Raw genomic sequence first — 26,581 nt, 5'->3', positions numbered from 1 at the left:
TATCCACTCTTTCTTACATATCACTTCCTCCTCCATTATATCCATACTACTTTTACACACCTCATCATCAACATCTTCATATAATACATTATTAATATCTATATAATCATTATTTATCAATTCATTGCCCTTTTCTGGACTTAATTCATTAAATATTTCATTATCCTCCATATACATTCTCCTCATATTCATCAATTCCTTGCCCTTTTCTGGACATAATTCTTCCTCAAATTTCACATACTCCTCCTCTACTTGTACCAAACCTTTCTCATAATTGATTACCATACCCATTTTGTCTAACATATCCGATCCAATCATAATATCATATTTCATCTTATCAATGACAATCAGTTGTAGAATATAATCTTTTTTAATTAATTTAATATGACCAACAATACTTTTATTAACATGTGTAATCGTTTTATTATTTGCACCTACTAAACTTAACTTAGGAATTTTAAAACATGAATCTTCTAAATTCAAATTTTTAATGACATTTTCACTAATTAAGGAAATCTCTGACCCTGTATCCAATAAAACTTTAAAATATTTACCACAAAATTGAACTTTAATAAAAATTAATCCCCTGAACTTTTTCGATACAACATTAGCTCCCATGTCCAAAAATTCCCTATGATGCTCGTACAGTTTGGTTGCTATATTGCCTAGCAGGTGCGATCTACAAAATTCTGTTCAAATGACTCCATTTGAACACCTGATGACGTTGATGGTTGATCAGAAATTTCACCATCCATGACTATATTATTTACACTAAATTGTGCCCTATTATCACTATTTCTACCATTTTGGTTGGAAGGCTGATTCGAACTCGAATTACCCATATCTCGTCTTGGTGATCGTCTGCTATCACCATTATTGTCATTATTATTGTAAAAATTATTATTACCATTAGAGTTATTTCTATCACCATTATTTCTATAATTATTATCTCTGTAATTATTATATCCCCTATTATTATTATTATTTTGGTTATAATTATTATAACCTCCACGTCCCTTGTTATTTCTATTATTATTATAATTATAATTTGATCTATTATTTTGACTTCTGTTTTGATTGTTATAGTTATTGTTATTATTATTGTTATTTTTATTATTCCAAGTTTGATTATTGTTATTATTATTATCATATCTGTTGTCATTGTAATTATTACTATCAATAAAATTTTGAAAATTGCCATTATTATTATTTCTGCTTCTATAACTTTGAAAAGCTTTTTCCTTTTCAATAAGAAAATTGCAGAGCATGTTGAAGTCGGTAAAATGGAAATTTAGTCGGATATTCTCTATCTGACTTTCAAAATGGACTATTATGTGGTTCACCAGTTCCTTCTCTGTGAGTTTTCCATCCAGATACTGGGCAGCACTATATAATCTCATAGCATACAGATGCATGCTTGTTCTAGAGTTGGAGTTATATCTTCCTCCAAACAATTCTGCTCTCACAACTTGTTGTCTGGACTGTCCCCAGAAAAATTCCAAAAACTTCACTTTAAAACCATCAAAATCTTGGATCTCATTCTCCACATTCGTATACCAAATCAACGCTTCACCCTTCAGCTGATTTCTAATGACTTCACGAAATTCGTCAAAGTCATTGTATTGCAAATATTTGGTTGTGAGTATACGAATAAATGGTACTGGATGTTGAGATTTATAGTCCCCATTAAAATAAATTCTGTTCTCCGATGTTTCTATAGTATGGACTATTGTTCCTTTTGTTGTATTCCTAATCTTCTTCTCCATCTTTTCTATCTCTTGTTTAACTTCTTTTACTTCAAAATTTAATTTATTCTCCAATTGATCCTCCTTTTCCTTGGATGTTTTCTGATCTTTCTTGATTTGATTTATGTTTTCATCTACCATGATGAATCTTCTGTTCGTCCACTCTGCTTCCTTTTCTATATCTTCTTCTACTATATTTATTCTTTCTTTATGCTGTTGTATCTGTGTTTTAATCTCTTGATTTTCAACAGTTAATTTAGTTTCTAAATTTTCATGTTTATTCATGATCTCTCCGTACAACATTTTCACTTCTCCAATACTCTTATTTATTCTCTGTTCCATTTGTTCTTCTATTCTTTTAATGTTCTCTTCAAGTTTCTTTTCCAACCTCTGACTATTTTCTTCTGCTTTTCTGTTATTTTCTTCTAACTTGTCTTCCATCTTTTGACTATTTTCTTCTAATTTTTCTTCTACCCTTTGACTATTTTCTTCTAATTTTTGTTCTACTTTTTGACTATTTTCTACTAATTTTTCTTCTAATGATTTACTATTTCCCTCTAATTTATTTCCCATTTTCTTGTTGTTTTCATCTAAGTGAATTAATTTTCTTTCTATTTTATTATTATTTTCTTCTATTTTTGTTAATATTAACTCCATGAATTTTTCAAGGTCAGACTTTTCTTGTTTCTGTTCCTCTTCTTCCTTTGTCGTCTTCGAAACAGATCTACGTCCATCTGCCATTTTGTAAAATATATCAGACTCAAAATTTTAATATTGATTATTTAATATGTGACTATTTTGCCCTATATTTATCTTATCGTTCCACGTTGGTTGCGCCAATTATTATATATTTCGTGGGGCCAATTATTATAGAAGTTATTTTATTTTATTTATTTTTATTATTAATTATTTTATTTAATTTATTTAATTTAATTATATTTTATTATTATAGAATTATGTTTATTTATTTTTATTTATTTATAGAATTTTTTTAAATATTCTGATTTAATAATTGATTTTAATATTGATTTTGCCCGGCGCCATCTATTAATCACTTACCTTACTAGCTCAGTTATAAAGTGAATTCTGCATGAGATCTCCTATCTGTGGAGGTGTGAGAAAAGATTTCTGAAATATCAACTAAACAAACGACACAAAAATACAGCTATATGAAATGGTTGATAAATAACAAAAGACTGTCGAATATTGTACACGAATTTGGAAATATATTGAAAATAAAGGCTTTGTTATGCAACATCAAAAATACAAGGTAATTATACAATAATATAGATCAGATCAATATGATATCAACTTGAAATATTTGCTGATCTATCTAACGCTAAATTATTTATTTTAGGTTATCTAGTCGAAAGTCTGAAGGAAGAAATATGATGCAATGAATTTAACTATATAAAAAAAAAAATAAAAGTATTTGACAAAAATTTAAGTCGAAGATAACCCAAAATTATCTTGAATATTCAAAATTTGTTATATTAAAGCTAGAAAATGAAAAAAAAAACATTGACTTTAGATCATGATCAATTAAAAATATAAACTGTTCAGTACAACCTTTCACGATGTAATATGAAGATAAACCAAACTGCTATGAAGTCTCTTCGGATCCAATAAGAAACCAACTGCTTCTCTTTCACTGGAACAATGTTCTAAACATGGTAGATACCCGCATCGGAATACTTTTTCACTTTTCTTATAAAGTTGAGGGTCATTTTTGAAAATTTTTTCTTCACCATGAAGATTATTTATACAGGTTAGTATAATAAAAGTTTTTAATTTAAAATTTTTACGATTTACCGCATTTTTCTCAAAAATTGCGGAGCTCCTTATAAACAGGTGTTGCTTGTTCAAAAGCCTGCAGAAGTCTCTCTAAAATGGATTCCTTTTGGCTTGGCGTCCCTTCACAGCCAATGGAAATTAATTATTAATAACAATCCTTGCTATGAAAATTTGAATTCACCAATCAAAAAATTCCAATAAATTTGACATTTCATCAAAATAATAATTTTGATGAAAATTTTGGAAATATGAACCCAAATTGTGATTCTATCCTAATCTTTGGGTATAATCTAATCTGGGATTTGAATAGATTAAACTTTCTAGTTCATTTTGATATAATTTCCTTCTTGCTAGGTGCCCTTATTAAAGTTCTATTAGGGTTCATTTCAACGTCCGACACTTCATTTTTAGTTTCTTTATCACTTACACTCACATATTAAAATTCAAATATTTACACAATTACTACATACAAAGGATTGAAATAACTTTCAATTTACACAAAATAAATCAGCAATTGAATATGCATAAGCCATTTCCTCAAAATATCATTCTTATACGTTAATTTGACCTATACTTTCGACACTTGTCAAAGCTATGATTCTATTGAACTATTTTCCACATTTTTCTTTAAAATTTATACTAATGCTATTAATATTGAACTAACTATTGTTCTCAAATTTTAGATTGATGTCTATTTCAACATAATTTCACAAATCTACACATGCAGCTAAGTGATGCAAGACGTATCACCTTAACGAAGTTCCTTTCGAAGTGACTTTTGGAAACATGGAACCTTTTGATGATTCTTACGAACAAATAAGGCTATTGTATGATAAAAATAGAAGTAATTCTCAGGTAAAACTCAAAATTCAAATTATTATATATTCTATTTACTAATTTCTAATTTATATGTCATTGAAATATCATCTTTGATATAGGATTACCTATTTTGATTTCTTATGTAATTCTACCTTTATACACTTAAATAAAACCATCTTATAACTATTTAATTATTACTAAGTGCTCTCCTAACTTTAGTTCTTTTTATAATTCTCATTCTTCTCAACCTTCCAATCAACGATACCCCTCAAAAGTGGCAATAATAAAAAAATTATCCATATACTTTGGGCTTTATTAAAATTACTTAATTATCTATTATTTTAACTATTCTATGGTTTGAGTATCTTAAAAAATCATAATAACTATTTAAAATCATGACAATATATATATATATATATATATATATATATATATATATATATATATATATATATATATATATATATGCAAAAAGAATAAAGCTTCTAGCAAAGCTTGCTATTGCTTTTATGAATTAAAACGCCATAATACATGGCATTGGAGCACAAATTCGTCAAAACTTCCGTGATTTAACTGGTACCAATAGACTGATATATCGATATTTCAAGGTCTCCCTCTCATCAGTCAGTCGAGCTGGTACTACAAATTAAATCACGGAAGTTTCTCTGAACGTCTCAAAAAATTTCGCCACTCTAGTGGCAGCTTACAGAGGCGCCATCTCTTTTGATGGCAGGGAACGAAGACGATTTAATAATACCGTCTCCTATCCTCTGAGCTATCGGAATGTGCAAAATATATATATATATATATATATATATATATATATATATATATATATATATATATAAAAGATGAGAAGTTATTGGTTTAACGACCACTCGTACGATATCAATCAAATGAAATAGAGAATGTGGAGAAATCCCCTTACGAATAATTCACACATCCACCATTTTGGGTTGGGAAAATTTTTTGAATAGAATTAAAAATCCAAACACTAGTTCTTAGAAATGTGTTTCGCCCTCTTCAACCTCTCTGGGCTCATCGGTAAGGATGAGAGGTTGAATATCCTTAGACACATTCCACTCAAAAAACAACATTCGAGACCAAGACATAGCAGAAGCGTAGATTATATATATATATATATATATATATATCTATATATGTTTTTTTCGTTAGATGCATAATTTTTAAGATATTCGCAAAAAACCGTCCGCAAAGGTGTCATTTTTCAATGAAAATGGCAAATTTTCAACAACGAATAACTCAAAAAGTATTTAGTTTTCCAAAAAAATTATGTAATAAATAAAAAATTTAAAAAAACATAGAACAGTTTTTGCTTCTAATAAGGTTCTCTAGCCGTTTCCGTAGTTATTTTGACCAAAAAATTTTCCAATCCCAAGAAGTAGTGGGAACGACCCCCAAGATAAAAGCGCACATCGGAATAGGGTAGACTTTGAGGCTATTCTTAAAATTTCATTAAAATCCGTGCAGTAGGATACAATTTGGAGGTAATATCCTGTTGTTTCTCTCACTGACTGGAGTATATAAATATGTTATAGTCAAAGCCCGAATTTCAGGCACTCCTAGGTTTGACTAGGAAATCCTCAGATCTGACTGACGGTCTTAGTCAAAGCCCGAAATAAATTACAGTTTCGTCCTTTGACTAGTCAAGCCTAGGATAGACTAAGTTGGTCAGGCAAAGGTCGAAATTTAATTTTATGAAATCGGGGTTTGACTAGTCAAACCCCGATCAGCTATTAAAATGTCGTAATTTGTTAGATTAGGTTTAATAAAACGTGATTTATTAATTTAAATGTTTATTATTTTTCTATTGTCGTAATTACAATACTAAAATTAGAGTGTTTATTCTCACATGTTGAGGCATTATGGCATAGTTGCAAAATACGTTAGACCTTTTACACTTAAGTATATAATTTTGAAGAGCATTTCTTATTGCAGTAGAATTTTATAAAGCCTTGTCCTCCAATTTAAGAATCTTTTGTACTAATTTCTCTTAGAGACCGCTTAACACCTGGAACATGTTCGATATTATGACAATTATCTTTGCATTCTCTTTTGATTTCTTGAAAAAAGTGTGTTTAGCACAAACATATGGAATGAGAATGTCATCGTCAAATGTGAAAGAAGATATTGCAATCGGGGAAAAAAGTAAGGATCACCATAATACTAAAAAAGCCCCAGGACCGTCGTCATTAAGAGAGGAAGAAAATTGTCAAACAATTTAGATTACTTCTTCAGATGTGGTTTGTTGTATTTGTCAAAAAGAGAGCTCTGACGCACATACGTGCATAATTTGTAATCAGTTGGTACATGTTGTGTGCGCTGACAGCACACTTGGTGCATATTATGAAGGTTTTGAAAGAAAAGTTAACACATGCGTTGTACACAGACAGAAAAGATTAAAATAAATAAAGGAAAGGCGATTGAAGGTCTTCATGCCCAGGCTAATGTTATGAAACAATTAAGTGAAAAAAATTTCCTCCAATTTAATCGGAAACACTGTAACAACACCTATCCCCAACTTTGATAGAGCCAAAGGAGATGCTCGAAATATTTTGGGTATCCTACAAGATAAAATAATTGACGGTTTACACACACTTTTTTCAAGAAATCAAATCAGAGAGTTCAAAGGGAATTTTCGTAAATTCGAAGATGTTCCAGACGTTAAGCTGTCTCTAAGGGAAATTGGTACACAAGATTCTAAATTTGGAGGACAAGACTTTTTAAAATGCTACTGCAATAAGAAATGCTCTTCAAAATTATGTAAGTAAAAAAGGCCTAACGTATTGTGCAAACTCAAAACGCCATAATGTCTCAACAGGTGAAAGTAAACAATAATTTTAGTGTTTTAATTACGACAATACAAAAATAATAAAAAATAAAAATAAAAAATCAAATATTATTAAATTAAGGGCCAGTTGTTCGAACGCTAATCAAGAATGATCATTATCAAATAATTAATTACTGTCAATGTCAACTTTGTTTGGGTTGTTAAAAAGTCTGTGGAGTCTATAATCAATTAATATAACAATCATTATTAACATAATTAATAATAAATCTCATAATTGTAATTAATTATGTTTTCAGCAACCCAAACAAAGTTGACATTGACAGTTTTGGTGACAGTAATTAAATATTTGATAATGATCATTGTTGATTAGCGTTGGAACAACCGGCCCCTAATCTAACAAATTACGACACTTTAATAGCTGACCGGGGTTTGACTAGTCAAACCCCGATTTCATAAAATTAAATTTCGACCTTTGCCTGACCAACTTAGTCCAACTCCTAGGTTTGACTAGTCAAAGGCCGAAACTGTAATTTATTTCGGGCTTTGACTATAACATATAGAACAAACTAACGCACTGCCATCGGTGTAATAGGGGAGTGCAATTAGAACGAAAATATGCATTGTTTCGGAAAAAATTCAAACAAGCTTATATTTTTCTAAAACTTTTTTTGTTAGTTTATGTACATGTTAAAGTAAAAAGTTCAACTCGCGGATTTGGCGGCTAATTGTTTATTAATTGTTTAAACAATAACAATTGTTTTGTATTAATAATTTTAAAAATATCGTTAAATTCATCATTTTACTTTGATCAAATATGTTTCTATTTTGTTTTTGATTATCCTAAATCCGAATATGGCATTGCAATTTGAAAATTCTTATACAGATATCTGCGTAGCTAGGAACCACATGGAAAACTTTTTTATTATCAATTTTACGAAAAAAAAAGTTATTCTTCATAAAATACTCTGGATAGTCAAAAATCTAAAACTCAACCATCAGATATCAAATTTTATCAATTTTATACGAGTTATGTCAAAAATATGAATTTCGTTAAAGAGTAAAGTACCTTTATATTTCAGAATATCAAAAAATGCTATTATGAAAAGTTGTTTGAAATTAAAAAATATGTTTAAATATTATTCTAATCGAAAATTTTTTTTTTCAATTTTTTCTCAAGTTACGGATACTCATCATCATTTTATTACAATTATGATAACTATTTTATTATCACTTTTACGAAAAAAAGTTATTCCTCATAAAATGCTCTACCTTGTCTAAAATGTAAGATACAACCATCAGATATTAAACTTTTTTAATTTTATACGAGGTATGTAAAAAATATGAATTTTTCTTAAGAGTTAAGTGCTTTTATTATTCACAATATTTTAATTAGAAGGATGTAATTGAATACTAAAACAAATTCTTTAATCCAAAACAACTTTTCTTAATAACAATTTTCGATATTGTGAAATTTAACGATACTTTACTCTTGAGTGAAATTTATATTTTTTGACATTCCTCGTATAATATTCATTAAATTTGATATTTGATGATCGCATCTTATATTATATACGATGCAGAGTATTTTATAAAGAATAACTTTTTTTCGTAAAACTGATAATAAAAAAGTTATCAATAGGTTCCAAGTTACGCAGACATACTGTATAACAGCTAAAAAAAATTTTTCCTGAACATTTATTTCTGTTGAAGTTTATTATTAAATGTATTTTAGGTAAGTTTTCCAGAAAAAAGTTTTGATCACTTTTTATAAACATTTTTTTAGCTGGTAATTTCCGGTTTTTGTAGTACATTTTTGTTGTCTTTCTTAATTTTCTCAAAAAGAAATAGTCTATTTCATTTCTAAAGTAAAATAATTAAGTGAATTTTAAAGACTACATCTTAAGATTTAAAAAAGCACTTATAAAACTGTAGTGGATCTGTTCAAACTTGAGTAATACCGTCTTAAAATGGTGGTTATTCTATAAAACTACGAAGATTTCAAAAATTTTTTAAGACGTCATATCATTTGAATTAAATTTTTGAGATTTTTTTTTAAAGAAATATCATTTAGTATGATGCTTGAAAGATAAGTTTTGCAAAATTGAGGGTTTTATAAGAAAAATTGTATTAGTTACACATTTTTAAATCATTTTTAAACAAAATTCATGTAAGGCTCACTTTCCGCCCCCACCGTACTTATGCCCATACATTTTATTTCTTTTTATTATAAGATAGCTTCATTATTCTTCTTTTAGGTTAAATTTGTAAAATTTCATTTGATCCATAAGTTAAAGAATTACACTAAAATAACTCAACCGTGCACTTCGCCGTACGCTAGTTTACAGTGCGCCAATGTTTGTGAGGACTTTAGTGTTATAAATAAAAAATTATAGAATATACAGATTTCATTTTAGAAAATTCTTTATATAAGGTTTTTTTTGTAAAATGTTTTGAATTTTCCAATGGTGAAGTCAGTTTTGTTCTACAATTTATATTTTCTGAGTTATTTAAAAAAACATCAAACTTCGTAGTTCATTTGTTTAATAAAAAATGAAGCACCCACTTCTCGAGTAGAACTTTTTGATATGATATGAAATTACAAAAGTTCTACCTTGTTTGATTTTTACCGAAGTGAATATCTATATGCACTCCCCTATAACCACTCTGTATCATAATATGATATCATTGTTTGATCTTTTTATCAAAAATAATTAAACTTTTTGAGCCAATATTATTGTTTAATGATGATAATGATATTTAATGAATGTACCAGTATTAAAAAATCGCCAGAACACTTAACGTAAGGAGAACGTAATGCATTATTAACACGTTGGGGATAAGGCCAACGACAAATCATTTTAATTATCTACTCCATTATGCTGCAGCGGATTTCAGATCAGAGTTTATAGGTATTATGCAATATTTGTCTGATTACCATATTATATTAATAACATTATGTTATTTTAGTTTTTGATGCCACTTCTATTTATATTTATATTTATATTTTTATATGGTTGTTTTTTAATATTTCAGAGAAGAGTGGGGAAAATCAGATCGTTTTCAATTTAATAAAAAATTTCGTAGATATGCAATAATTTAACATAACATAAATTAAAAAGATACGAACTATAACAATTGCTCAAAACGTCCTCCATTTTGGTGTCAAAATCAGTATGTTAAGGACCACATTTTTTTTTCTTGGGGGGTTTTTGGGGTTGTCGATCCCCGGATCACCTGGTGCTCAGGGTTACAACTACGACACGTGATCTTCTGGAGTTTCGAGGGTTTATCATTTTCAGCTTTTGTTTGGTACGCGGGATCCAGGTCTATTACTAATCTTACTAATTTTATGAACTTATTAAAATCACTTGACATTCAAACACATTCCGCGCTATTCTTGTACCGTTATATGATGTAAAATTATTAACTAATAATATTTATTCATTGTAGAAATTTTCTGTAGTGCTTCAATGCTTGTATCATTATTACCTCATTAAATTTGTAATTGGTGTGTAACATTTAATCTTAATTGTTAATAAATACACGAGAGTGGATATACGTGTATGTAAAATCGCAAATATTATATTTTAGTGTTAAAGGTCAATTTAAGTACAATATACCTATATTAGACGTAGTGGCGCATAGCCGAGACCAAAATAATATACAGGGTGGGGCATTAGTGTGACAAAGTCCAATGACTCGCTTGTCGTAAGAGATACAAAAAAAAGTTATTTACATAAAAGTTGGGGCACGGATAGGACCATAATTTAAAAATGTTTTTAGATATACAGGGTCACCCTTATTAACAGGGTGACACAAACTTATGTTTTTTTAAATGGAACACCCTGTATATTTTTACATTTTTGGATTCTCCTCGATGTCTTATTTCTCAAAATATAGAGTTTTGTAATATTATACGAGGTAGTTTAAAAGATAATTACGTTTTATTGTTAATTTCGTAGCAATATTCACACCCTGTAGAATTGCAGTGATTTCACATCAAAGTTTCTATTTATGGTCAAACGATTTTTAATATAGTCTACTATTGTTAAACATTAATAATAGAGCGAAAAGTATAATATTAATATACAGGGTTGGTCAAAACTCGGAATGAGTATTTTCTTAGTTTTCTTAAAAGGAACACCCTGTATTTTAGTATTCTAATGAAATGATATTTCATGGTACTTTCTTATTTCTTAAGCATTCCCTATACCTAAGTGCTTTAATTTTTGGGTTATTCGTGATTCTTTAAGACAAACATTAATTGAAAAAAAAATTACGTGAAATTTTATTAGGTGGCTGTGCAAATATTCAATCAAAAATAATTTTTCAAAAAAAAGTAGTTATTAATCTAGACTGATCCTTAATTTATTAATATTGGATGAGATATCCAAATACCTACGTAGTTAAAATTGTTTGTGCGTAAAATATGAATAAAAACATACAAGATTCTACCTAGTTGGCTATGACAATAAATTTGCTAAAACATTAGACATTATACTATTTTTATAGTTTCAGTTGCTTCGTTATCATTACTAGTATTAATTTTTTTAATAATTAACTGATGAGTAATTGATTAAAATGGTTTTTGTGCTAGGAGAGTATACCAAAAATGTGCTACTAGCAATAAGAATTTTTCATCAACAATTCCCTGATAAACGAAACCCAAGCAGAGAATCTTTTGAAATATTACTAAAACGGTTTCAACGGACTGGATATTTAAATTACCAGAAACCTGATCGAATAAAAACGATTGTAAATGAATAAAATGAATTAAATGCAATCCATAGTGTAACTGAGGATCTGCATATTAGGAAGAACGTTCTTATATTCTAACTATCTAGACTTAGACTGTTCAAATCGTTTTAGTGTACTTTCAAAAGTTTCTCTTCTTGGTTTTCGTCTATCAGGGAATTGCTGATGAAAAATTCTTATTGCTAGTAACACATTTTTGTTATACTCTCCTAGTACAAGAATTATTTTGATCAGTTACTCATCAGTTACTCATTAGAAAAATTCATATTAGGTAATGGTAACAAAGCAACTGGAACTATAAAGATAGTATAATGTCAAATGTTTTAGCAAATTTATTGTCATAGCCAGCTAGGTAGAATCTTGTATCATTTTATTTATATTTTACGCACCAACAATCTTAACTACGTAGGTATTTGGATATCTCATTCAAAATTAAAAAATTGAGGATCAGTCTAGGTTAACATCTACTTTTTTTCGAAAAATTATTTTCGATTGGATATTTGCACAGCCACCTAATAAAATTTCACGTAATTTTTGTTGCAATTAATGTTTGGATTAAAGAATCACGAATAACTCAAAAATTAAAGCACTTAGGTATAGGGAATGCTTAAGAAATAAATTACCATGAAATATTTCATTAGAATACTAAAATACAGGGTGTTCCATTTAAGAAAACTCAGAAAATACTCATTCCGAGTTGTGAACAACCCTGTATATTAATATTATTTTTTTCGCTATATTATAAGTGTTTAACAACAGTAGACTAGATTAAAAATCGTTTGACCATAAACAGAAACTTTGATGTCAAATCAGCACAATTCTACAGGGTGTGAATATTGCTACGAAATTAACAATAATACGTAATTATCTTTTAAACTACCTCGTATAATATTACAAAATCCTATATTTTGAGAGAGAAGACGCCGAGGAGAATCCAAAACTGTAAAAATATACAGGGCGTTCCATTTAAAAAAACAAAAGTTTGTATCACTCTGTCAATACGGGTGACCCTGTATATCTGAAAATATTTTTAAATTATGGTCCTATCCGTTCCCCAACTTTTATATGAATAACTTTTTTTCATATCTCTTACGACAAACGAGTAATTGGACTTTGTCACACTAATGCCCCACCCTGTAGTATTGGTAAGTATATGAAAACACAAAAGAAATTGAAGTAGACTGGAAAAAAGCAATTATAGAGCAGTAAATGCAAAAGCAATAAATGCTTATTCTGTGTGACTTATAGTTTTCTAGTGTTTCTTCTTTTTAAAGTTCCATCTTGTATGGAAGGTTGGATATCAACATGGCGATCCTTATTTTACTTTCAGCAGCTCTAAATAGTTGGTTAGAGTTCAGACTAAACAATTCCCTTATATTTCGCAACCAGAAGATTTGTTTTCTTCCTACATCTCTTTTACCTTTTATTTTGCTCTCTAAAATCAAACGCCGTAGGCTATAATAAGGACCTCTTACTATATGACCAAAATATTCAAGGTTCCGCCTATTAATTTTCTGTATAATTTCTTCCGAGGCTCTTCACCGGTTCTTTGACCTTTTTTTATTATTTTATATATGGCAGGCTGCTAACCTAACCCTACAACCCTCCTCCTTTATCCGGGCTTTGGACCGGCAACAGCACTCACCAAGCGACTCGGCCCACCTAGTGAGTAATATACAGGGTGTCCAGAAAAGATTGGTCATAAATTATACCACACATTCCCGGGTCAAAAATAGTTCGATTGAACCTAACTTACCTTAGTACAAAAATGTGCTCATAAAAAAATTTACAGCCCTTTGAAGTTACACAATGAAAATCGGTTTTGTTCAATATATTGAAAACTATTAGAGATATAAAAAAGATGAAGTTTTCGATCCTAATAGCATCATTAATAATATTTAGAAAATATTAAAATATTACTAAAAGATTTTTAAATCGAAAACTTATTGGTCCATTTCCTTGGTAACACCTCCAAGGCTTCTAAAATTTGCAAGCCAAATGGATGCTGAAGCGAAGAAGACAAGAGGGAATTAAAAAAACTTACAATTCACGATCCCGTCTGTTCAGCTGGTAAATTCCAACAGAAAATGGACCTAGTTACTCGAAGGAGTAAAGACCAATATAAAAATAAAATAATTTTTTTTTATTTTTAATTCAGTTGCAATGCGAAGGCAAAACAATCTTACTTTTTAATTAGAATACGGAGCGCAGTCCAGTCCCTTGAATCGCGATTTTCGGCTCTTATTGGAGCCTCTTCGGAAAGAACGTAGGCTTGTTCTCCATACCCCAATTGATCAGCACTGAGAGGTTTTCCCACCCATTGCAACTGAAGTGAAAATATTAGGTGACTAGTGTCATCTGGCAATTAAAAGATGAAGTTTTCGATCCTAATAGCATCATTAATAATATTTAGAAAATATTAAAATATTACTAAAAGATTTTTAAATCTAAAACTTATTGGTCCATTTCCTTGGTAACACCTCCAAGGCTTCTAAAATTTGCAAGCCAAATGGATGCTGAAGCGAAGAAGACAAGAGGAAATTCAAAAAACTTACAATTCGCGACCCCGTCTGTTCAGCTGGTAAATTCCAACAGAAAATGGACCTAGTTACTTGAAGTAGTAAAGAGCAATATAAAAATAAAACAAAAATTTTATTTTTAATTCAGTTGCAATGCGAAGGCAAAACAATCTTACTTTTCAATTAGAATACGGAGCGCAGTCCAGTCCCTTGAATCGCGATTTTCGGCTCTTATTGGAGCCTCATCGGAAAGAACGTAGGCTTGTTCTCCATACCCCAATTGATCAGCACTGAGAGGTTTTCCCACCCATTGCAACTGAAGTGAAAATATTAGGTGACTGGCGTCATCTGGCAATTAAAAGATGAAAATATTAGAGATATTTAATTGAAAATGGACATGTATCATTCTTATGGCAGGAACATCGTAAAACAAAATTATAGTGAAATTTGTCCACCCCATGAAAATTTTATGGGGGTTTTGTTCCCTTAAACCCCCCCAAACTTTTGTGTACGTTTCTATCAATTCATTATTGTGGTAGGTACCATTAGTTAAACACAACGTTTTAAAAACTTTTTTGCCTCTTAGTATTTTTTCGATAAGCCTAGTTTTTATCGAGATGCGCCTTATTTTTTAATATGTTTGTATATAATATGTTTGAACGTATACAAAAGTTTGGGAGGGTTTAAGGGAACAAAACCCCTCATAAAAGGTTTATGGGGTGCACAAATTTCACTTCAATTTTTTTTAAGATGTTGCTGCCATAAAAATACCACATGTCCATTTTCATAAAAGAATGTCTAAGAGTTTTCGATATATGAAAATAAAACGATTTTCATTTTGTAACTTCAAAGGGCTGTACCTTTTTTTGTGTGCACTATTGTATATAGGTAAGTCAGGTTCAATCAACCTAGTTTTGACCCCAGAATTTGTGGTATAATTTATGACCAATATTTTCGGGACACCCTGTACATATAAAGATAACATAGCTATGGTAAGATGTAAGGGAAAACTACCGCAACCTATCAAGTATGAAACTGGCATTAGACAAGGAGATTCGCTAAGCCCATTAATATTTAATCTGATAATGGATGAAATCATAAAGAAAGTTAAAAAAAAAACAAGAAAAGGATATGGAATGGGAGAAAAGGAAGTAAAGATAATCTGCTACGCCTACGACGCCATAATAACAGCCGAAAATGAAGATGGCCTACAAAGATTAAGACACGGCGCTCATATACAACGTGGTGATCTCAACAGAGAAAACTAAATCGATAGTGATATCAGCGGAACCGAGACGATGTAAACTGATCGTAAATAAAAAAATAATAGAACAAGTGATGGAAACGGAATGCTTGGGAATAAAACTGTCAAGCTACGGAAAAGTGGAAGAAGAAGTACAAAAACAAGTGAACATGGCGAACAGAGCAGAATGGTGTCTCAACAACACAATCTGGATAAACAAACTTCTTACAACGGAAACGAAAACCAGGATATATAAATCACCAATAAGACCGATAATAAAGTACACAGCGGAAATAAGAGCAGATACGGCGAAAACACAAAGACTGCTGGAAACAGCAGAAATAAAAGTCTTACGAAAAATAACAAACCAAACTTAACAGACAGAGTAAGAAGTGAGGAGATACGAGCGAGATGTGGTATAATAGAGGAAATAAACATGTGGACCAATAGAAAAAAAAGTAGAATGGCATCAACACATAAAAAGAATGATAGAAAATAAAATAGTACGAATAGCAAGAGACAAATCACCAAATGGAAGAAGATCATTGGGATTACCTGAGGAAAAGATGATTTTCTCTTCTTCAAATGCAAATCCACTAATGGATCCACATTTTCCATTAACTCTCTGTTTCCTGCAATGTGTATCAGATATTGTATGTCGTTAATCCCTGTCCATTGCCTTATGTTTCGGAGCCAGGACATTTTCTTGCGTCCTATTCCTCTCTTGCTTTCAATTTTACCCTGGATTATAAGTTGAAGGAACTGGTATTTTTCGTTTCGCATGATGTGACCCAAATACGCCGTTTTTCTTTTCTTGATGTTTTCGAAAAGCTGACGTTCTTGGTTGATTCTTTTAAGGACATCCACATTTGTGACTTTCGCCGTCCATGGTATCTTTAGGATACGGCGATAAAGCCACAATTCGAAGGCTTCTAATCTGTTTATATCCCTCGTTTTGAGTGTCCAGCCCTCTATGCCATATAGCAGCACCAACCACACGTAGCATTTAGTAAACCTTAGTCTCAGTGTAAGGTCGAACTCTGAGCAGGTCAGTACTTTCCTCAATTTTACGAAAGCTTGTCGAGCTTGCTCAATGCGACATTTTACTTCCCTGTCCGATGCCCAGTTTTCAAAAAGCCACGTTCCTAGGTATTTGAATTTGCTCACTCTCTCAATGGACTTAGTATTCAGTATTATGGTGGAGTTTTCAAATGCATCCAAGTTTCTGGAGATGATCATGAATTTGGTCTTTTGGTATTAATCTCTAATCCCATTCGCTTAAAGGATGATCAGACAATGTCAATTGAGGCTAAAAACCGAAATAAAACAGGCATTGAGCCTATTTATAAAGTAGGAAGAAGAAGAAGAAGAAGAAGAAGAAAAAGATAATTTATTCCTTCTTATTAACCCTATCAAGGAGTTCAACATTGCTAATTTTGTCTACCCATGATACTCGTAGCATTCTTCGGTAACACCAACGCTCAAAAGCTTCCAATTTTTTAATCTCTAATTGCTTCAATGTCCAGGCCTCAGATCTATACAGCAAAGTTTTAAAAACGCAGTAGCCCAACAACCTTATCCTTAGACCTATTCTTAGGTCTCGACTACATAATAGATTTTTCAAAAAATCCACGAGGAAAATAAAATTCCTGTAGCTGGCTGTATACCATAAATCACAAAAAATACAAGATCCTTTGTAAAAGATATATTTAAAAGACCCTAATAAGGGTTACATCACAAAACAAAACGTTTTCGGATTAACAAGTAATCCATCATCAGTGTTAAGCCAATAGCATGCATGCGTGAGCCACCAAAAGTTATGGGTAAAAACCCTTTAAAAGTTATAAGATCTTATATGATACTACATATTATGATTAAAATAGATGGATGTTGCAAATATTCCCAAATATTACCGAGAGCAATACAGGACTCTAACCCACGTGGATGTGATATGGGAGGGATGAACCTCACATATTGAAAATTGAATGTCAACTCGAATAAAAAAGTTCAATTTTCAATATGTGAGGTTCATCCCTCTCATATCACATCCACGTGGGTTAGAGTCCTGTGTTACCCTGGGCAATATTTAGGAATATTTGCAACAGCCACCTATTTTAATCATAGTATGTAGTATCATATAAGATCTTATAACTTTTAAAGGGTTTTTACCCATAACTTTTTGGTGGCTCACGCATGCATGCTATTGGCTTAACACTGATGATGGATTACTTGTTAATCCGAAAACGTTTTGTTTTGTGATGTAACCCTTATTGGGTTCTTTTACATATACCTTTTACAAAGGATCCTGTATTTTTTTATAGATTTTTCATTTTCACAAATTTTGCCCTTGCTATTTTTATAGGGCTTTTAATCTCTTGTGTTTGGTAACCAAGGAAATTGGAAAAATTTTAAAACGACTCTGTTTAACGTATGTATGGAATATGTTATAAGAAAAATGTCGGTTAACCCACATTATTTTGATAAAAATTGTGAAGAGATTTTAATATATGCAGACGATGTAAACTTAATGGAATGAACTGCAAAAGAGATCACAGAACTTTAGGTGGAGCTTGAAGAAAATGCGAAAGAAATAGGGCTAGCCGTCAAAGTAGATAAAACTAAAGCCCTCATACAAACCCTAAGAAAATTGAGGACAGCAGCGAGGAGGAGAAAAACAGAATAGGTTCATGCCTGCTAACAAAGCATACTCTATGTCGCAGGTGTTTAAATCCAAACACATCCATGGGGAAGTAAAGTTCAAAATGTATAAAACCAGCATACGATCCATAGCAACATATGGCGTAGAACCATCAATTTTAATCATGACAGAAAAGGCAATAAACCTTATTAATACTTGTGAAAAATATTAAGAGGGATATTGGGACCCATCTGTGACAATGGTATGTAGAGAATACGGTTTAACCACGAGTTATACTAATATTACAAAGAACCCTATATATCAAATTATGCAAAATACACAGAATATACTGGGCACCTTATAAGAATGGATAATTACACAACCCTTAATAGAACGCTTAGTGAAAGTATTCTCGGAAGGCGGCCAGTATAGTACCTTCTTCAAAGGTAGAATATTGCAAAACTTCTAAATTTTAATGAACCGCTTGGATTGACATGAAGTTTGGCATACACATAGCTAACCAGTCAAAGAAAAAAAGTGATATTGTGCCGATGTGTGCTTTTGCGCTAGGGGTAAGTTTTACCCCCTTTTGGGGGTGAACAATATATGTTCTAAATAAGTCCGGAAATGGATAAAATGACTAATTCTAAGCAACTTTTGTTCTATAAAGTTTTTTCACCAAAATAATACTTTTTGAGTTATTTGCGAGTGAATATGTTAATTTTTCTACAAAAAAACACGTTTTCAGACGGTTTTTCGCAAATAACGCAAAAAGTAAGTATTTGGTCGAACAAAAATCTTATCAAAAATATAGAACGTGAAAAGTTGAAAAACATGTTGTATATAATTAGGTCACTATACCTAGTAGAAGCAGAGTTATAGCTAATGAAAAATAGGTTCATATTCATCAAATTCCAAATCGAATATTTTAACGTGCCATGACCAAAAAACGAAGCACTTTTTTGGGGAAAACTCATTTTAGTTTTTTAATGTGTTTAAAAAATGCCTATTTTTGTTTTTTAATAAAATTTTTTAGCATCAAAAGTAAACAAGTTACGCTCAAAATGAAGTTGGTCCTTGTTTTTGGTAAGAAATCGGGAAAATCACCCCCTAATTAGCATTTCATGAACTTAATAATTGTTACCACTTCACAAGTTTTTTACTCGAATATGTATTGATCATATGACCTGTAAGTTTCATCGGTTCAAAGTCCTTATTTTTGAAAGAGCTGTAGTTAAAAGGGCTTGAACGAGTCACTTATCACGAGTGTATGCAAATTTAGAAACTCCGAATCTTAACCAATTTTTGTCTTACAGAAAAACAAAAGAATATAAAATATTCAGAAAAGTAAAGACGACTTTTTTATTGTTTAAGATTTTTGGTATCTCTAACAATTTTTAAGTTATTTTGAAAAAAGGCATTTTATTCAAAATTAAAATTTTTAAAAATTTTACTTTGAAACCAAATTTTTTCAAAAATAAGCACTTCGAATCGATGAAACTTACTGATCATATAAACACAACATATAGGCTATTGAATATGTTCAAAATAAGAGAGTTAAAAGGAACTACAACGGTAACGGGATTTTATTGTCTCATATAGTCAATGGACCTCTAAATTTGAAAAAACCGCTGGGTGCTACCATTTAAATGGGTGCGTTTTTGAGAAATGGCTGAATTAGTCCCTAGGCGCAGGGTGAATTAGGGTGAGTGCTATGCACTTTTGGTACAAAGACGTCTACAGAAAAATTGTTCCAGGTTAAATTTAATATCGAAATATTACAATTTAAAGTCAAAAATATTTTTATTTAGAAAAATATATTCAAAAGAAAAGCAAAAAAACAACACGAAAGAAAGCAATTTTTTTTGCCCCATAACTTTTTTCCACGGAGATATAGGTATAGACATTGCTTCAGCAAAAAATAACTTCTATCCTTTCTCTTTAAAATTACGTTTAGTAGAAGTCTCTAGGATTTATATTTTCCGAAATAGGATTTTTCAAAATTCGCCGCTCACGGCATTTTTGGGCTATTTTCCCCATTATTTCACAAACATTGTTCTGTAACTTTTTTTACGCATTTCTAGGTATACGCAAAGACTTTTTTCTTGTACACTTAGGAATATACGTTGTATAATAGAAAACAGCATATTTTCTTTACTTTAAAATGGGGTATTCCAAAAAAATCTAGGACTATTTTTAAACAAGATATCCGTAGGATGACCAAGAGTATCCGTAATTTGAAAAAAATTAAAAATTTTTTATTTTTTTTTTTCAATAAGAAGAATATAATTGCATATTATAATATAATTATTAATTCCAAATAATTTTTCTTAATAACAATTTTCGATATTATTTCGTACACTATTAACAAATTTTTTTATCTGATTGCATTCTAGGTTTTACACTAGGCAGAGCATTTTATAAAGAATAACTTTTTTCATAAAATTAATACTAAAAAAGTTTTCCATATGGTTCCAACTATTGCATGTTTATATGTCACAGTTTAAAAAAGTATATCTTGTTTAAAAATAGTCCTAGAATTTTTTACAGTACACCATTTTAAAGTAAAGGAAATGATCTTTCGTTTTTATTACACAATGTATATACCCAAATATACAGTAAAAAAAGTTATAATGAGAAATTTAAAAATAATTGTAAAATATATTAAAAATCATTAAAAGTAAAAATTTTTGAAAAACTCAAATCTTGCTCAAATATAGCCATACTGCCTTCTACGATACAACATTTTAAAGATAATTGACTTCTCTTTCTACCAAATTTACCACTGCGTATACCTAGAAATGCGTAGAAAAAAGTTACAGAACAATGTTTGCGAAGTAACAAGGAAAATATCCCAAAATTACTGTGAGTGGCGAAATTTGAAAAATCATATTTTGAAAAATGTAAATCGCAGGGACTTCTTCCAAACGCCATTTTAAAGAGAAAGTATCTAAGTTTTTTACGTGAAGCAATGCTTACACCTATATCCCCGTGGAAAAAAGTTATAGGACAAAAAACAAAATTGCTATCTTTCATGTTTATTTCTTGTTTTTCTTTTGGATATATTTTTGTAAAAAAACATGTTTTTGACTTTAAAATGTGATATTTCGATAGTAAATTTAACCTGGAACAATTTTCCTATAGACGTGTTTTCACTAAATGTGCATATAACTCACCCTAATTCGCCCTGTGCCTAGGGACTAATTCACCCCTTTCTCAAAAACGCACCCATTTAAATGGTAACATTCCGCGGTTTTTTCAAACATAGAGGTCCATTGACTATATGAAACAATAAAACCCTGTTAACGTTGTAGTTCCTTTCTAAAATACATAATCAATATCCTAAGAAGTACAGTTACTTGTGAAGCGGTAACGATTAATTTCATTTAAGTTGCTAATAATTGGGGGGTGATATTCGTGATTTTTTTTTTGCCAAAACAAAAGGGACTAACTGTATATTGAGCGTAACTTGCTTACATTTGATGCTAGAAATTTTTTTATAAAAACAGAATTCAAGCTTTTTTTAAACACTTTAAAAAAGTTTAATGTGTTTTCCCCAAGAATGTTTCATTATTTGGATATTTCACATTGAATTATTCTATTTGGAATTTTTCGAATATGAACCTATTTTTCATTAGCTATAACCCTGTTTTTGCTAGGTATAGAGACCTAATGTATTGTATACACCGTTTTTTTCACTTTTTTATAGGCTATAGTTTTGCTACGAATATTTTTTCGACAAAATGCTTACGTTTTGAGTTATTTGCGAAAAACCGTCTAAAAACGTGGTTATTTTGTTGAAAAATGAACATATTTACTGGCAAATAACTCGAAAAGTATTGATTTCTTCGAAGACCAAGGAAGAGGTGGGTAGACGAAGCAGTGCCAGATTTAGGGTACTTGCGGCCCTAGGCCAAATTACCCCGAGCGGCCTCCAATAAGTTCACGATTATTATAATATAATAATAATAATTAAAACGTTTATTTTAATTTTGCTTTTTAAAATTCGTAATACAAAGTATAACATAAATGAAGGAATCCGGACTTAAATAGGTTGAAATGTATTCACTAATTAAATTGTAACGTTACAAACGTCACATCTTTGATATTTTATTTTTAAATAATTATTTTATCTTATTTTCTTTAATATTTCATTAATCATTATCTTCTTCTATTTGGTTTACCCATTTTCCCCTTTAATAAAAATCGGTTGGCGCTCGTTCTGTAATAGGCAACCCTATTTACATTGTATCATCTCTTGTGTTCCATGTTCGTGATATTTCGTCCAAGGTTCGTTGTCATGTCATTTTAATGACAGTGACAACCCCCATATCTCATTCTCAAAATGGAAGTGGAAATGTTTTAAAAAGCAGAGTAGCTCCAAAATGAAATCATTTCTATTTCAACAAATCATCTTCCTCTTGGGGTGAGTTACAAACAGTTTTTTTAAATAATTTCTTACAGTCATTATATTCTATCTAACCTAACTTCCAATGTCAGACCATGTGTTCTAATATTTTAGTTTCAAATCTTTTTAATTTACATGTGTTTGATTTCTATATTTCTTTTCATCTATTAATATGCACGTTTGGTAATCAGAATTTTAACTATTCTCATCTAAATTCTATGTAATTTACCCTTGCCAATTACTATTTCTGAATACTATTTGGCAAAGGTATATTTTGGTTTTTCTTCTTGATGATTGATATGTGTCTCTGTTTTATAGTTTTTTTGGAAAGAGATCAACCTTTTCCTCTTCGGGAACTTAAGCCTCACATCACCGGTGATGCACACTTGAAGGCGAAGACAATGACATCCAGACTGCACAACCACCACCTCTAGCTGCAGGGGCCTTGGGCCGAAGATCCGCCCAGGCCTACGAGAAGTCTACAACAGCAGTAACATACGACATCAAGAAGATACCATCAGCTACCAAAAGCCATAAGTATAATCCAGAATTGTTAGTTTTTGGCAAGAATTTGAATACATTTGTTAATGCAATTTACAAGTCATTTTATTTATTATATCTTTATGAACAATAAACATGATTAGTTAAAAACTATGTTTTGTTTGCTTCCATTCCAATTTTCATAGTTCATGTCTGAGGTTAGGACAAGACGAACACACACCTGAGTGACTGAGCTAAGCTAAGGGTGTAACGATGGCTATCTTGGTTAGTTGAGGTAATATTTTCGAATATTGTTTCAATTAGCTGGGGTAGTCCATCGCGCTTTTTCGTTACAAAATAATCTTGGTTTGCAAATTTGGCTAAAACCCCCAAAACAGCCCTAACAATAATTTCTATATTTATAGAAGTTTCGAAAAAGAAAATTTATAGAAAGAATTCTATATTTATAGAAGCCTTTGAGATGTTGGTTTTTCGAAGGATGCTGAAGATCCTTTGGACACATCACATTACCAACAACGAGGTACTGAGAAGAATGGAGACTGAGAGAGAACTCCTAAATATTGTTAAAAACAGAAAAAGGAGTTATCTAGGACATAATTTACAGAGGAGAAAAATACAACTTTTTACGACTCATAATGGAAGGGAAAGTGGAAGGAAGAAGAGGTTCAGGAAGAAGAAAATGCTTCTGGCTGAAGAACGTGAGAGACTGGACAGACATGGACACACATTCGATACTAAGAACCGCTCAAGATAGAGAACAATTTACTGTAGTTATAGCCAACCTTCAGTAATGGAGAAGGCACCTTAAGAAGAAGATAGAAAATATATAATTAAAAATGTTAGCAAACCGCAGTTATTTGTAAAATTATTAATATTGCTAAAATTATTATATTATAAATTAGTCTTTTAGTTAATTGTTAAAATTAAATGCCATTTGTTTCATTTGGGGGGAAAAGTACAGATGACAACAAAAGACTAAAAAAAGCCGAGTTGGAAAGACATAAGTGAAAGAACAAGCAAAATAATATGAACTGTACCAGTAACAGGCTACGGTACTGAAAAATCAAAATATTTAAGAATACAGCAAATAAACTTCTAGATCGTTCAATTCAATTCATTATTCTCTTATACTGAAAAACGTCAATGTCATGTTCTTAATTTGGATAAAGTTGGATTAGTGATTAACATTGACACTCACTTTACTCCATACTCATAATAAATATATCTAAACTCTAAACAATCGCTTTTCTAGCTTTTTTGGCTGCAAAATCTTTGATCAAATTTTTAAAGTCTAAGGCTTGACAAAGCTCAGCATTTGAAACCAAACTAGCCAAACTAGACAATCTAGAATCTTCGTCAGAGGTCGAGTTCCTTAAGTAGTTTTTGCTTCTTTTCAACACGCTGAATGATCTTTCTCCAGATGCGTTAGATTTCATCATGCATAGTAGAATGCGCAAAGCCGTGTCTATATTCGGAAATAATGTTGTTGACTGTTTTTCATGAATGATTTTCAGATACTCCAAAAGTGTATTTCTCGGAGGCTTGGTAATCTTGTTGTCATGAGGTTCTCTTTCTTCATCAAAGATACCTTCAACAAAGCCTTTGAATTGTACACACTCTTCTCCAAGGTCACCACCTACGTCGATTCGATACTTTTAGTCAAATTAGAAACTTTTACACTGATTTCTTCATTGGAAATTGACGATAAGTTGTTTAAAAATCCAAATTCTTCATTAAGACTGAAGTAAACTTAGGACCTTTCATTCAATTCTGAATAAAGCGTGTCAATTACAACATTGAATGTATTAATCTTTAAGTCTTCTTTGCCATTAAGGTGGGGTTCAGTGGATTCATCTTCTTTGTCTTAGCCTGGGAGAGCTTTTCTTTTCGGGCGTCTTTTTATTTCAAGGATATAGGTTTCATTTTTAGACAATACTACTTTTTCTATTTTTTTTTTCATAGGAATCAAAGTTGCCTCTTAGACTCAATGCGTACTCCTTTAGAGATTTTTATGTTGCAAGTCACATTCAAGTCTGTAGCAGTTTTTGCAATGTTTTGCTACTCTTGTCAAAACGTTGTAAAATGTCGTAGGTACCACGGATTGAGTAGAATACCCATTCTTTTATTTCAACAATTTTTTACTGATTTCAATTCAATTAGTAAAAGTTTTTTTTACCGAAAAAGTTTTTTTTACAAATCGCTGCAGCCCCCTTTTGCTTGCGGCCCTAGGCCGCGGCCTAGTCGGCCTAGTGGTAAATCCGGCACTGAGACGAAGCGAGAACCGATGCTAAAGAGATGTTGAGATGGATAACTGGAAGAGAGCAACTACGGAAAGCTTTCGACAATTTCAAGAATTTAAACCTGCAAACTGATAACTAACCGCGCCAGCGCATGACATTAATCCCTAATTATTGATTCGAACGTGGTAGAAAACTAGTCATGGACTATCTCCGCCTACAACGCTATAGTACAGTAAAATCTATTTATCTGCAACCGCGAAGAGAAGATACGACAGACGTTCGTTGAAGCGGTGCCAGTGACCTTGAAGGTTTGAGTTAAATTTGTTCAGTTATAACCATATCCATAACATCATCTAGACAATTTTTACTATCAATCAAATTTTAAGTCTAAAAAACACAATTCAACTTGAAAAAAGATTACTTAATTCAATAAATTTTAGGTCCTGTTAAGATGTAAAAGAATTTATGTACTTACTAAAGTATCCCATAAAATGCACCAACTCGTATAATATATCAGTTTTGGCTCCAGGACCTCCTCGTTTCATGTGACAGGAAAAGGCCACTGGTTTCTCCTCTTCGGACGGATTAAGTACATTGTATAGACTAGAGTGCTCTTCTTCGCTTGTAAGTTCATATATTGTCATCTTCAGTATGTCCTTCTGAAATTTTAGAAAGAAACCGTTTACTCTAAGCTAAAACACAAATTCTTTGATACGTGACCCTGAATTTTTCTTTTCAGAAACACCTACATATATATTTTTAAAATAATTTAACTATAACATAGTTTTTAATTTTTTTTATACAGCGTGTCCAATTAAGTCGGTATCATATGGGAAACCTTTTTATTCTTAGTTTTATGAAAAAAATTTATTACTTATAGAAAGTTGTGCATGGTCTAAAACTTAAAATACAACCATCAGCTATCAATTTTTTTAATCCGTATACGAGGTATGTCAAAAAATATGAATTTTACTTAAGAGTAAAGTAGCTTTATTTTTCACAATACTGAAAATTATTTTAATGAAAGGTTGTTAAGAATTAAGAACTATATTTTAATATGCAATTTCATCCTTCTAATTGAAAAAAAAATTGAATTCTTTTTATGGA

General features: G+C 30.9%; 1 protein-coding gene and 1 long non-coding RNA gene across 5 annotated transcripts in view; one reads left to right on the top strand and one right to left on the bottom strand.

The window, feature by feature from the left end:
* Window positions 1-26,581, bottom strand: part of LOC126891733 (circadian locomoter output cycles protein kaput) — a 248,755-nt gene that overhangs the window by 137,330 nt on the left and 84,844 nt on the right. For all 3 annotated transcript variants that reach the window (XM_050661008.1, XM_050661009.1, XM_050661011.1), the window contains exon 5: window positions 25,950-26,133. In XM_050661008.1, coding sequence (XP_050516965.1) covers window positions 25,950-26,133 — 184 coding nt within the window. The remainder of the gene's footprint in view (window positions 1-25,949; window positions 26,134-26,581) is intronic.
* Window positions 2,110-23,387, top strand: LOC126891737 (uncharacterized). 2 transcript variants are annotated; one of them, XR_007700529.1, is made up of 4 exons: window positions 2,110-3,015; window positions 3,103-3,513; window positions 4,223-4,394; window positions 23,052-23,387. It is a non-coding gene; the product is annotated as an uncharacterized LOC126891737 (long non-coding RNA). The 2 variants fall into 2 exon arrangements; XR_007700528.1 differs by lacking the exon at window positions 23,052-23,387 and having other exon boundaries at window positions 4,223-4,542.

Source organism: Diabrotica virgifera, chromosome 9 (assembly GCF_917563875.1).
Source record: "Diabrotica virgifera virgifera chromosome 9, PGI_DIABVI_V3a".
Classification (NCBI taxonomy): Eukaryota; Metazoa; Arthropoda; class Insecta; order Coleoptera; family Chrysomelidae; genus Diabrotica; species Diabrotica virgifera.
Note: the sequence above shows the minus strand (reverse complement) of the source record. Positions and strands in the feature narration are given on the sequence as shown.